This window comes from Rhyacophila brunnea, unplaced genomic scaffold, assembly GCF_057557595.1.
Source record: "Rhyacophila brunnea isolate RB1 unplaced genomic scaffold, BYU_Rbru_1.0 scaffold_9, whole genome shotgun sequence".
NCBI lineage: Eukaryota > Metazoa > Arthropoda > Insecta > Trichoptera > Rhyacophilidae > Rhyacophila > Rhyacophila brunnea.
The window spans coordinates 38769603-38783517 of NW_028233361.1; the positions used below are offsets into that span (position 1 = coordinate 38769603).

The 13915-nt window shown below is 33.9% G+C and overlaps 1 protein-coding gene across 2 annotated transcripts in view; it reads right to left on the reverse strand.

Moving 5' to 3' along the window:
- The window catches only part of Nhe2 (Na[+]/H[+] hydrogen exchanger 2), a 198936-nt gene extending 185528 nt beyond the window's left edge, over positions 1-13408 (reverse strand). For both annotated transcript variants that reach the window (XM_085960114.1, XM_085960113.1), the window contains exon 1: positions 13096-13408. In XM_085960114.1, coding sequence (XP_085816240.1) covers positions 13096-13272 — 177 coding nt within the window. In that variant the 5' untranslated portion in view covers positions 13273-13408. The remainder of the gene's footprint in view (positions 1-13095) is intronic.
- Positions 13409-13915: the final 507 nt, after the last annotated feature.

Here is a 13915-nt window from a genome sequence, read left to right on the forward strand (position 1 = left end):
TGCATTTTATTTACTTTCCCATCTTCACTACACGCCACTGAATAGAATATAATCTGGCACATACATATTTAAATACAGCATATAAGTAATCAATAAATTTATTTCAATGGCAGAATCAATATAGTATAATAATCCACTTAGAAAAAGTTATGTTAGAGACAGAGTTTGTTCTGATTCCATTATCATTTATATTTTATAAGCAACAGCCAAAGGCAAACCCATCTAGTTCATTTGTGTCAATATAATTTTGCACCGTGCCATGCGTGATTCCACCGAATTAATGAGCCAATTATATTCCGCGTGGCTTTTGCCTCAGAAACAGCGTAACGAGGCGAATGGAAATTCTGTGGAAATTTAACGGAAAAGCTTTCATTTAATCAATGTTTGCGATGTATTTTACTGATACAAATCTATCGTTCAAACCAGAGCAGGGAATGGGACGACTGGCCTCCGGACAATTGGACGCCGCACTGTCGTAGACAAGTGTAGACGAGGTATTTTAATCAGTTTCTATCTATTACTTAGTAGTTTGAATTGATTTTACTCTTAACATAATGTATTCTTTATCGTGGATTGAGAATTACCATGCCTAAAGCTTTATATAAAATAAAAATAAAAATTTCGTTGGAACTTAAACATATGCACGATTTAATCATTGTTTACGTCTGCATATTTACATTCTTACTAATTATTAAATCATAATATAATCATTGAAGTATATATAATAATATTGGATATTTTTTTTAAAGTACCTATAAGTACCTAACGTCTATTTATTTTCGAATTCCGTGGCGTCCAGTTGTCCGGTGCCAAATCGTCCTAGACCCCCAGAGCATATATTCTATACACAAGACTGCTATCAGCAGCAATCGAGGGTAAGTTTTGTATCGAAGTATTAGCATTTATTGTAACAAGTCAGTTATAATTGTTACAATAAGTGCTATCTTAACAGCACCTCTCTTGGCTGTGATACATTTTAGAGCGAGATAGACAATTTTGACTGTTTAGTCAGACGGCTAGCTTATTGTAACAATTATTATAATACTTCGATACAAACATATGAAAAACTACCCTCGATAGCAGTCTTGTGTATATAATATATTCGCAGGAGGCCCTACGGTTGGTTGTGAAGCATCAGAGGTTTTTTACGCCTGGGAATACCTATCTCAGGAGTAAATCGCCAAGACTAAGGTCGCCCTAGCACTTTCTAATAAAAGTGCTCATGGGAAAGAGGAGCAAGGTGAACAAACAAAAATAATGATTTTAGTTAATAAAATATTAAGTACTTACACGAAAACACAATACTGACGTATATAAACTAAGTGTAGAAATCTTCACGTCCGCAAAAGACATTTTTTAAACGTAACAAAATTGGCTTTTGTGGCGACCAGGTCGGACGGCCCGATGAGCCAACAGCTGGATGGACCGACTTGAATATCTCTTCCCTCACCTACATACCCAAATAGTGTGGTTTGCATCTTAACTCGCAAAATTCAGTGCCCAGCATGACTTTTATAGCTCAGTGGTGAAGGGTTGAATTAAGAATACATATTGCAGATGGTGTTGGTTATTTTTTTTGAATTCATTATGCCCTGCCTAAACTAAATATAATAGATAAATAATATTCTTCTATCTATAAAATATCAAAAATTATTTAAAATTTATTAGTAAAATTTTAGATATTGTCTACAGAAGAATATTTTTATCTACGAGGGTGGGTCAATAATTCCTTAGAAAAAAGCATTAAAACAGTTTTTATTTTTGTATTTTTTTTTTATTTCTCAACATAATCTCCTTGGAGCTCAATACACTTGGTTAGACGTTTCTCAATTTTTTTTAAACCGTCAGAAAAATAAGTTTTCGGAAGGTCCTCAAAATAAGCATTTTTCCGATCGATGACTTCTTCATTTGAAAAAAAAACGTTGTCCACTTAGCCATTTTTTTTAAGTTTGGGAAAAGGAAAAAGTCACTGGGGGCTAAATCTGGCGAATACGGTGGGTGGTCGACCAATTCGAACTTCAATTCTTCAATTTTAGCCATTGATCGTAAATATGTGTGAACACGGGCATTGTCCTGATGAAAGAGGATTTTTTTCCTGTTTAAATGAGGCCGTTTTTCTTCAATTTTGTTTTTTAGCTGGTCCAATAAAGATGCATAATAATCCCCTGTTATTGTTTTTCCTTTTTCCAAATAGTCAACGAAAATAATTCCACGTGCATCCCAAAATACAGTAGCCATAACCTTACCAGCTGATTTTACGGTTTTCGCCTTCTTTGGACATGGTTCGCCTTTCGCAATCCACTGCTTTGACTGTTCTTTCGTCTCGGGAGTATAGTGGTGTATCCATGTTTCATCTACAGTCACAAAGCGACGAAAAAATTCATCCGGATTGCGTTGCATGAGCGACAACAGGGCTTTAGAGGCCACCACCCTATTGCGTTTATTGTCGACTGTGAGCAAACGCGGCACCCATCTTGCAGAAATTTTTTTCATGCCCAATTTGTCATGTAAAATAGAAATGACGCTACCTTTTGAGATCCCTGTAACCTCAATTATCTCACTCAACTTTAATCTTCGGTCACTTAACACCATATCGTGGATTTTATTGATCATTTCTGGTGTAGTCACCTCTACAGGACGTCCTGAGCGTGGTTCATCCTTTGTTGATGTACGACCACGTTTAAATTCATTTAGCCAGTTATAAATAGTTGCAAGTGAAGGAGCAGATATGCCGTGAACTAAATCCAACTCATTTTTTATTTCCTTTGCTGTTAACCCTTTTATATTAAAATGTTTAATAACAGCTCTAAACTCAATTTTCTCAATTTTCCATTTTTCCATTTTCCACAAGCATTTTTTTTTTAAATGTACGAGAAACACACAACAACCCGACCAATCTGATTGAAACTTCGCAGCATACTGAATCGGTAGTGCCGTTGCATGAAAACAAACCGCTTACAGTACTAGTCGCGCCACCTGTCGGCTTTTCTAAGGACTTATTGACCCACCCTCGTATTATGGCTTGGTTTACGTAGGGTTTAATTAAATTTTATAAACTAACCAACACTATCAGTAAATTGTAGTCATATTTAAATAAAAACCAGTTTAATATGCTCTATTTATGTCAGATCACAACAGCCTACCTCCACCCTCCGCCACTGCTATAGCTGGCCTTGTTCTATAGGTAAATTTTCATATTCGATCTTAAACCACTATTATAGTAGAGGTTATATTAACAGATTTTTGGGTACTGTTCGGTTATCAGGAATACAGCAGAAAACACATTTTGAAAATAGCCGATAAACTGGATTATTTGTTAGTTTGGGTTAGTTTAGGTTAGGTTAGGTTTGGTTAGGTTAACCTAACAAATAATCCAGTTTATCGGCTATTTTCAAAATGTGTTTTCCTGATAACCGAACAGTACCTATTTTTGTTTTTACGAGAAATAAATGTTACGTACCTACTTGCTTAAACTATTAGTTCCATGTTTAATATACAGGTCGAAATACACATAAAAAACGATACGTTAGTTCGTTCAGAATATTCGTCAGACCTGTGGGTCTATTCTATACATATCGAACGCTAAAGTGATAAATAGTATCAAACTTAGGGTAGGTTTGTATCAAAATATTAGCAGCAATACAGCAGTAAGATATGTGCTGTTAAAATATAGCACTTATTGCAACAATAAAAACCAACTTCGTGTAATTGTTACAATAAGTGCTAATATTTTGATACAAACCTATCCTAAGTTTGATAATATTTATCACTTTATCACTTTAGCGGTATATAGGTATAGAATAGACCCACTGGGATTCTAACACGAGATCCTCGACTTTATAAGGTGACATATTATTACCGGTCAGCAATCGTGGGCTGTCGTCGCTTAAGTAAAGTGGTACAGTGCTAAATAAAATAGTGCCAGGTGGCCTGGTTAGGTATTTTGAATCAGTTTTTTTCAACCTTTCATACAAGCCTTGTAGTAAAGCTCAAGTGAAGTTATAGGGTTAGTAAAAAAAGTATAATTGCTCATTAATTTTAATGACAGGTACCTTACTTTATAAATAAAGTAAACGATATTTCTGTGGTAAAATTTTCATTGATTATTATTGTATAGTACGTTCACATCATGAGTTGTGGTCGATTTATATGAACTCAATAAAATGATTACTCAGAAATGACTTTGGGTGCGCCGCGTTATTACATCGATCTTGAACTAGACTACAGCCTTTCTCTACGATTATATAAGCCGGCATTGTATACTCCACAACGTAGAAGAAATACCCATGTATTTACTGAAATTCATATTCTAACCTACACCAGGACACATTTGGGTAGAATTAGATTTAATCTTTTCTATTAAAGGCTATGTGCTAAAGTCATTGGTTAGTTATCGGCATGTTAAAAGGCAGGTAAACGCCAATATGTTCCAAACTTGCCAGCGATGGACGATCGATGGTAACGTGTCTGTTTTTGAAGTCGCGAGACTCGGGTTCGAATTACAGGTCTATGTGTATTTGGACCCAATAAGTGGGTTATGTACGTATTACATTTCAGCTGTATCACAGTTTACCGTGAACTGTCGTACCGGAAAGAAATAACCGTACCGTATTGAGTTAAAAAAAAAATGACGCGTTCTTCGACGAGTATTGCAAACAGTAATGTTGAAATTTTATTAGATTCAATGACTACAATAATTATCATTAATTTGTATCAAATATCTGATATGACTTGCTATGTAGGTACGATTTGATACTTGCGAGCACCTACTTGCCAACGTGGTATTGAATCATTCGGAATTGTACATTCGATAATATATACCTATTTCTAATTTACTTACCTTGTATAGCACGGTTTAACAATGCTGCTATAATTATCGAAAATTAGTAATTAACGAGTTTATCTTATTGAAATACTATTAAATAAATTGGATTCAATTAATTGACAATTGTAAAATCAGGTACCTACCTATTTAACATAACTTATCGCTATGGATTCTGATACAAAAGTCCTCTTTTATATTGGTTACATGCTCAGTATTATATAGTTTGAATACAGAAGACGGATTTATTATTATTTGGAATCGTCCCACGGTCAAAGGTCCAGTGAGAATACCTAGTACCCTTATACATTAGGAGCGGCATGCACAATCTAAGATTTCGATCCTAAGGGTAAGTCGCCGAAAAGCATGACTTAACTATAGACAATCCTGAGTATACAGTTAAGGAATCCTTAACCATAGACTACTTTTGTTATGAACACGCCCCCTTCTGTATTACCATTTACCACTGACAGCTGCTGTCAAAATTAATTCGCATGTCTATAAAACAGCAGTGGCGAAGGGTGACTTTTGGAAAGAGGTAGGCTGTGGAGATATGATAAAAAGAGCACACTTGTCAGGTATACTTACGAGAATAGTACGATATTTACTACTAATGAATAGGCACACACTAATAAATGATAACGACACACTAATTCAATGAAACTTCAAAAACTCATTGACGACATAAAAATGAGCGATGTGTTTAAATTACGTATTTTTCAAAACATGTATACCCATCAAAAATCATTTGATAAAATTTATTTTTATTTTTAAAAACAATCTATACTTACTTATTTATTAATATTCGATTAAACGCCGTTGAAATTATTTTTTTAATTATCTAATTATTAATGATTTTGGACAAAGTGCGCAGTCGTGACAACAATATTATGCGCGAATGTTTTTGGCTCTGCGAAAGGAGCTTGCCTCATTTCGTACAAATCAGCAGACTTGCTGAGGTTACGAGACGTAAAGTCCATACAAAAAAAAATCAGAATTATTCCAAACATAATCGGAAATTTATTTACGTCGAGAAGTCGCGGCATTTATTATTTAATTTACGGCGCGGCGCGCTGTGGTTTTTTTAATACCTTTGCAGTTGTTTTGTAAACTGTGTAATACTGTAATACATTCCTACATATGCGATCTCGTTGGCAAAATAAATTATTTTTATATAACATAAAATAATGAAGTGATTAAGTATATAAATATGTCAATATGCAATTAAAAAATATTTTTCTTAAGAAGGTAGGCTTTAAATAATCGCCTAGTATGGAGTCTTCGCCACTGTAAAACAGTCCATACACTAAAATTCATTTAACAATGTATCTCAATATGGATATTGATAGTGTTAATTCGTTTGGCATGTACTTGCAGAATATTATTTTACTTCTATACGCCAGCCCGCAGAAACACAAGATGCCAGATGATAGAATGACACTTGACGCTAGTGTAACCATGTTAAAAAAATATCTTGCAGTGCCTGTGGAATCACGTATAATGACTTATAACGGAAACATAAGAGTATTATAATTAAATATTAATATGTATTTATAGCTATTGCATTTATAAAATGCAGTTGTCATATTTTTGTCATCGTTTAACAATTATAAAATAATTTACCTAAACTATAGGAAAGAGAATTTTTAAATATGGTATTATTTTCAATAGGAATGATTTTAACTAAGGACAATGTTTCTGCATAGTGTTTTCTGCTAAGGAAATTTTAGTTATGACAAATGTTTCTGCATTTCGCTCTATGTGTTCACAATACAGGTATTTAAATAATGCGTAGTCGATATTACACATACTATTTTATATCTAAACCAATTTCTTATTATTATTGCTTTAAAAACATTCCTTATACATATTATACATTAAGGTAACAAATACATCCAGAATATTTTATTATTTTGAGAAAATAGCTAGTTCTTAAAGTAACACAATATTAATATTCACAATTCACCCACGGACAATGGTCAATCAAGAGGAGAATATCTAGAGATATAATAATCTGTATAAAGAATCCTGCAAATTTACCATACATACATCATAAACTATCGATTTTATGATGTGGACAATTACAATTCATGTTACTCCACCCACTACAATATTGTGGGAATATAGCTAGTTCTTCAAATTACGTCTAGTCCAGGGCTCGAAATGGAACGGAACACACCGGAGCGCCGTTCCGGCTCGTGAAATTTTTAAAATTATCGCTCCGTCTCGTGGAAAAAATATGTTGACCGTCTTAGCTAGATAATTCATATAATAGAAAATCTGACACACTTATTTTTATAACATACACATACGATTTGATGACTATGTAAATATCTTCAGAAAATTTGCCGTGCGCTCCGGTTCGTAAGCTTCTGCATTTCGAGCGCTGGTCTAGTCTAATCAGTACTTCATCTAAAAGGTATCCCTTATTTATTTATATCAATACTGTGGGAATTTGGTTTTTTATTAACTTAGTTATAGATTCATGTCTTCTAATAATAATCATACTATTTTATAACAACCTAGATGGCAGTTTACTTCTGCATTTTCTTTGTATTTCGGTGGTTATTATTAAGTATTTTCATACGTATACGTCCACATAATGAGTATGTACTAAATGAACTCGGCACCGAGGGAATTATTAAATTGTAATAGAACATATTTTAGAGCCTTCATAACGTTGTGATTTCCGAGTTAGCTGTTAACTAAAAACAAAGTTTGTAGAATTTAACATTTTTAGTAATAATTAACTTTTGTAAAACGGTAAAATATAATGCTAAGGATAGAGCTGAAGGTAACGCATACGTAACGTAACGTTGCAAATACATAGTTATATTCTAGTGGCTAATAACTTTACGTATGTGATATAAACCTCAGGCAATATATCATTTGTAGCATGATTATGTAATAAAGCTTGGGATAGTAATGCCAAATGTTAACTTTGAGGGATTTATTTACGTTACTCGAACGGACTATAAAGTGATTACGTAACGAACAGCCCTACAGCGACAAAATTGTAACGCTTTATACCAGCGATCGCGAACCTCTTTTTTAAAGTAATTTATGACATTAAAATAACGGATTTCGAAGCAGACTGTAGTATCTCGAAAAATGCACTAATACAGGGGAGGGCAAACTGCAGCCCGCGGACCGCATGTGGCTCGCCGGGTATTTTTTTGCGGCCCGCCATCATTAATTGTACTTCTGATTACGAATACCTTTTTTATATTTTTTTTAAAAAATATTGACAATAGATTAAAATTTAAAGAATTTGTTGTTTCGTTAATGTATTATCTCAGTACGTCTTCCTTGCGTCTCGTCTCACACTATGTAACCACTATTTTCTATGTTGAACATCGTGACACATTTAAATACTTAACTCTGCGTTGCAAGGAAAAAAAATATATGCCCACGATATGGTGAAGAGTTTGAATGGATTTCAGTTAAAACTCAAGTTGTTCCTTCGACAAATATCGAATAAGAACGTGGACCACTTTCCAACTTTGAAGTTGCTGAATATACCAGAATATAAATTTGAAGAATATGGTAAAATTATTAAAGCTCTGAATGACGATTTTTTACAAAGATTTGGTGACTTCCAAAAAATTGAGACAAGTTTAGCAACAGTACGCGATCCATTTTCAATAGATATTGATAGTGTACTGACAGAGCTACAACTTGAGATTATTGGTCTGCAGTGTGACACTGATTTAAGAGTATTGCATCGTCGTGAAGATATATCCAAATTTTACAATGCCCTTAATTCAGACAAATTCGAAGAACTTAAAGATTATGCAAGAAAAATGTTCGTTGTTTTTGGATCAAACTATATATGTGAACAAACATTTTCGATCATGAACCTCAATAAACATTCTTTACGATCAAATATCTCCGATGCCCATTTACAAGCAGTTTTGAAAATATCAACCATAAAATTAACACCTGAATTTGAAAAAATGTACAACACTTTCATTCTTCTCATTAATTTTTTTGTAATGTTTATTTTTCGTGATAATAAATAGTGTATATCTAAAAATGGTATTTTACTTGCGGCCCGCCGCTCATTTTGAATTCTTGAATTTGGCCCTCCATCCAAAAAGTTTGCCCGCCCCTGCTGACTAATACCATCCTTTTCCAGTTCGACACCAAGTATGTAATCTTTTATACAACGACAAAACTATCGTATTTAAATTCAATTCTATTTTTGTGAAGAACACTTATTTATTATAATTTATTATTATAATGAAATTATGCATGCACTGGAGTAGACTGTAATAGTTATTTTATAGATGGATGACTTTTACTAGTAAAAATAAAAGAATGGCATTTTTTATAAGCTGTTAAAAATAAAATAGATAAAAGTCATCGATTCGTTTTAATCGTGAATGGAAGATACATGATTTTAACAAAACAAGAAAGCAACCAATGCAATCTTTTAAGCCGAATCGCACATCTAAACTCGTTAACTAAACTGAACGTCAAATAATATGTTGATGTGATTTTGTTGGTATTCACAAAATACGTGTAACTTAATGTACTACCCGACTACCGCATACAGTTCGAATGCGAAATTTTAGTAAAAAAAAACAGTTGGTGTCGCAAGCATCAAATTTCACTCGACATGTGGCGCAGGGTATCATAGCGCCCACAAAAGGGGGCTGACAGGGCTCTAGCCTGAGGGCCCGGGGTCTGGGGGGGACCGTCATGGCGGGTCGACCTAACAAGTGACATAAACACACATCACAAATTTTTACTAATGGTAAAAAGTCGCATGCGGCGTTATTTTACTAATATTAACATTTAAAAATGTGTGGTTGTGTGATACAAATTTTGATTATTGTGTCGATATGTATTCGAAAACAGCATAATTCAAATAGATTTATTCAAAAATACAAAAAATCGGTAAAAAATACACTGAATACCCTTAATTTTACCTGGAACACCGTTTGGAAAAACGCTTCTATGGAGCGTCACACTGCCTTTAACCCTAGCGATAGGTAGGGGGGCCGAAGGAACGTTTCAGGATGTGGGGGTCATGGCAAGTATAATACCAAACTGTCGCATCGTACAAATGCTGCTTTTTCATTTGTTTCGGCTAGCCTCATGTCTTCGCTTGTGCGCACGGAAGACAGTTGCAATATTGCGCCCGATTTTGATTTATGACCATATCCCAGTCGAGACGATTTTCAATGTGCGACCGGGCTAAGAGTACTGAGCAAATAACAAAACGGAAGTCACATCTAGAAGCGACGTCGGACCTGGCTCGACCACATGCTACAGCGGGGGCGTGGAAAGATGGACAGAAAACACGCGGTAATAACCCAACAATCTATTACGATAACGGGTGTCTAGTATACTGACTAGATTCTAGTCTTTGGGCCACAATAAATGGCTTGGAGAGTCACAGGTTTTACACCACTGCTTTATGCCGCAAATACAAACACGATGGATATCCTTGAGTTAAATCGACGATTTAATAAAATGCTAAAATAAACAAGCGACTGTGTTATTCTTGAGTACATACATTAAATAATATGAGTTTTTGTAAAGAAAGTTTAATACTGAATAGAAACTTTTTGTTGTAGGTACTTATCGAAAATGTCTGGCGTTATTTATATAAGCTTGTTTGTGAACAGATACGAATTGACCTGGTGGATTTTTGATGGAACCTTTCGACTTTTTTATAATATTCTGTCAATAATCTACACACATTGACGTTCGTTGAGCTGTTAAAACCTCAGATGTGACAATTTTGTGAAAGTATTTTAATTTTATTTGCTGTTCGTTTATATTAGACTGCATAGTTTAGTAAAACCCACAATATTATTATAATATATCACCAAAATTGCTACATACATATTGTTATTTAAATAAATAGAATTATTTATTATAGAAGCAGGCTTCTCATGAGATCGCTTGATCGTTATACATTTGTATTACTTAACAAAACAAATGAATTACATAAATATTAAAATATCTGTATGTAGGCATACAACATGTCAAAATGAAATTAATAATTCTGACAGCTACGTCAAACAAAAGAACATCAACTTAAAAGCGAATCAAAAATAAGCAAACGTTATCTTGATCTGTCGTGAAAATTCAAAATTGGAATTTACAGGTAAGAATTTAAACAAATTCTATATTTTTTACAACGTTTTTATTAGCTCGTATTCTTGTTTGTCAAGTACAAATCTTACAATCGATTTTTAACTAACTTCCCGACTGGCTAGACATTTGAAACTTTTAGAATATATCAGAACACGGTGCCAATGTATTCTTTTAATACTTTTAGCCATCTTTAAGCAGAATTCAATTCATTTTCAGTTAATTATGTTTTGTATGGAAAGTTATTTCAGAAAAATCTGTAAAAAGTAAAAGACTATTATTGGTGGTCCTAGCAACTAAATTATTAATATATACGTGCGTTACTATGGAAATCAAAATGAAATGTCAAAATGACATTTCAGTATTCTATATTTGTTTGTTTGTTTTTTATTTACTTCATATCAGGTACAAGTTTGAGCATATTGAGCATAATAATTCAACAGAAAATTTAAAAACGTTGTAAGTATATAAAAAGTTCTTTTTATCTTGTAATTATTTATAATGTGTAGATGTTGGTTGAAGGGGGGGGGACAAGTAGGAAAATGGACTCAAACAAACATATTTAGACCATTATATAATTATTTATATAGATATTGGCATTTAAGTATTACGTAAGCGCATTTTTATTATTTTTTTACCCTCTCAAACCCTTTGTAAGATATGGTCCTAACAAACCACACCACCCGCATCACATCCGGTCTTAATCAGGCGTATCACATTTTTCGGGTGAAGCATTTTTGACGAAACTTCCTTTGGGGCGTTTGGTAGAGAGTGAAATTGAGAACTGCGCGCGCACACCGTTACGAAAGTGCGCGACAGTATGAAGTTAGCTGCGAATCAGTCAGCTGTATAGGAACGCAAGTTTGATAGCAGAATTGTTCCATTACTTATGCAACGAATTTACTATTGTCAGCCATTTGCAATTGCTTACGTAAACAGACGATTAAACGTCAAGTTGTTACTTTAAAAATAAAAACAACGAGAAATAATTATATCATTTAGTACCTAATGTAAGTTAAAGTGTATAGAAATAAACCAACGGCGCTCCAATAAGCGGCCCTTATACTTGAGTGTGTAATTTAACAATGTAATTAAGAGCTACTCGAAGAATCTAGGTAATCACAAGTTTCGTTTTTGCCAAAGAAGTATAACTTCTAACGCGCGTATATAAGTACACACACAGATTAAAAAAAAACAAACTGGGAATGTCTCGGGAGCAGTTACCCAAGACTGAGGTTACCAAGCACTCAAGTGTGCTTTGACTGAATTTACATTACTATAAATGGTGCTAGTTGATAAATATCAAGTAGGTAAGTGTACAAAAACAATGCTAAAAGAATACGGACCTCAGAGTAATGATATTTAGAGTGGGCCTATTTTTCGGCAAAATGAAGCTGTGTTTCTAGCGTATAACGCACAGTAGAACAACGATTTTATTATTATCAACTTAACTATGAAACGTTATACCATCGTGTTGCTTCTCAGTACGACTATCAAATTTAAACACAACATAGTTAGCTATAATTATGTTCTATTAAAATAACTAAAAAAAATTACAACTAACTTTATATTTAACACAAAAACAATAAATTTCAGCAACACGTGCTCGGAATTTTTGATGCATGTAATCAGCCAAATCAATTTTTTCCGGCGACGTTTTCATTTTTTTTAAATTCAGCCGTAGAAATTCTATCTTACTCTAACGCATAGAGCGGAAATATAAGCGTGCCGAATGCTTACTCACTCGCACTTATGGTTCGTTTTTGTCCAAGCCTTGATACGGACATATGAAAATTAATTGAAGAAATCTTCTTCTTTTCGACCATGTCCGATCCTAATAGGATCATATGGGCCTCCACAGAGTAGAGGTTTGTATTAACAGATTTTGTTTTTACGAGAAATGGATGTCAGCCACTTGCTCAACCTATTAGGTCCATACCCTGACCCACACACATATTGAAAAAAAAATATGTGTACTTGCCAGACCCAGGATTCGAACCTGGGACCCACGGCATGATAGTCCAACGCTTATGCCGCGCGGCCACCGTGGGCGTTGAAGAAATCTTCACGTCTGCAATAAGACGGCGCATTTTTTTCGAGATTGCTACAATATAATTGAAAAGATTAAAGCTAAAGAAAGTTTAAATTAAAACATTGTAAATTACCTGAGGCGGTTCGGCGCTGAACGCCGGCCCTGCGCGGCAAAACGCGGGCATGGCAAGCGTTGCCATAACCGCCAGTAAGAGGGCCATCTGGCGAGACGACCCTCTCCCGGCCCTGCAAGCGCGCCTGGACAGGTTCACGCCGTGTCTGAGACTCATTCCACACCCCGCGCCTTCCATTCTTCTGCTTCTTCGTTCACCTTTCGCGAGTCGTCACCGTTCTTCACTTTCCAGCTTGTTTCCTTCTGGCCCTAGCTTACCAATTATTTCACTAGAGTATTCTTAGTTTTTCTTACTCATTAAAAAACACTTTTTATTTATTATTATTACTTTTTGTAAAAATATCCATTGAACCATTTGTGGATTTTGTTTAAATATATTAATAATTAATTTAAGTACTTATTTTAAAAAAGTTCTCATTATTAGATATAATTAAAAAATATTCACTACACCATCAAACATTCAATAATTAAAAAAATGTATTTTATTTAAATAAATTCTTTATCTACGTCACGTCACTTGTCACTACATATTTGAAACAATATTATTAATTTATTAATTAAATTATATATTTTATTTATTTTTTAATAGGTATATAACAGTTGTTTCTTTTCATCACTTTATATTTCCTAAAAAAATAAATAATAATATCATAAATAAACAATGTTTTTTATAGTACCAGTTTTCATTACAAATTAAGTAAGTACCCATTACTAATTGAAAGTATTAATATTTTATTATATCTGTCGTCAAGTAAACAATATAATATTACGTTTGTGGCGTAGGGTGGAGATAGGCTGTTAAAATCCGACATAAATAGTAC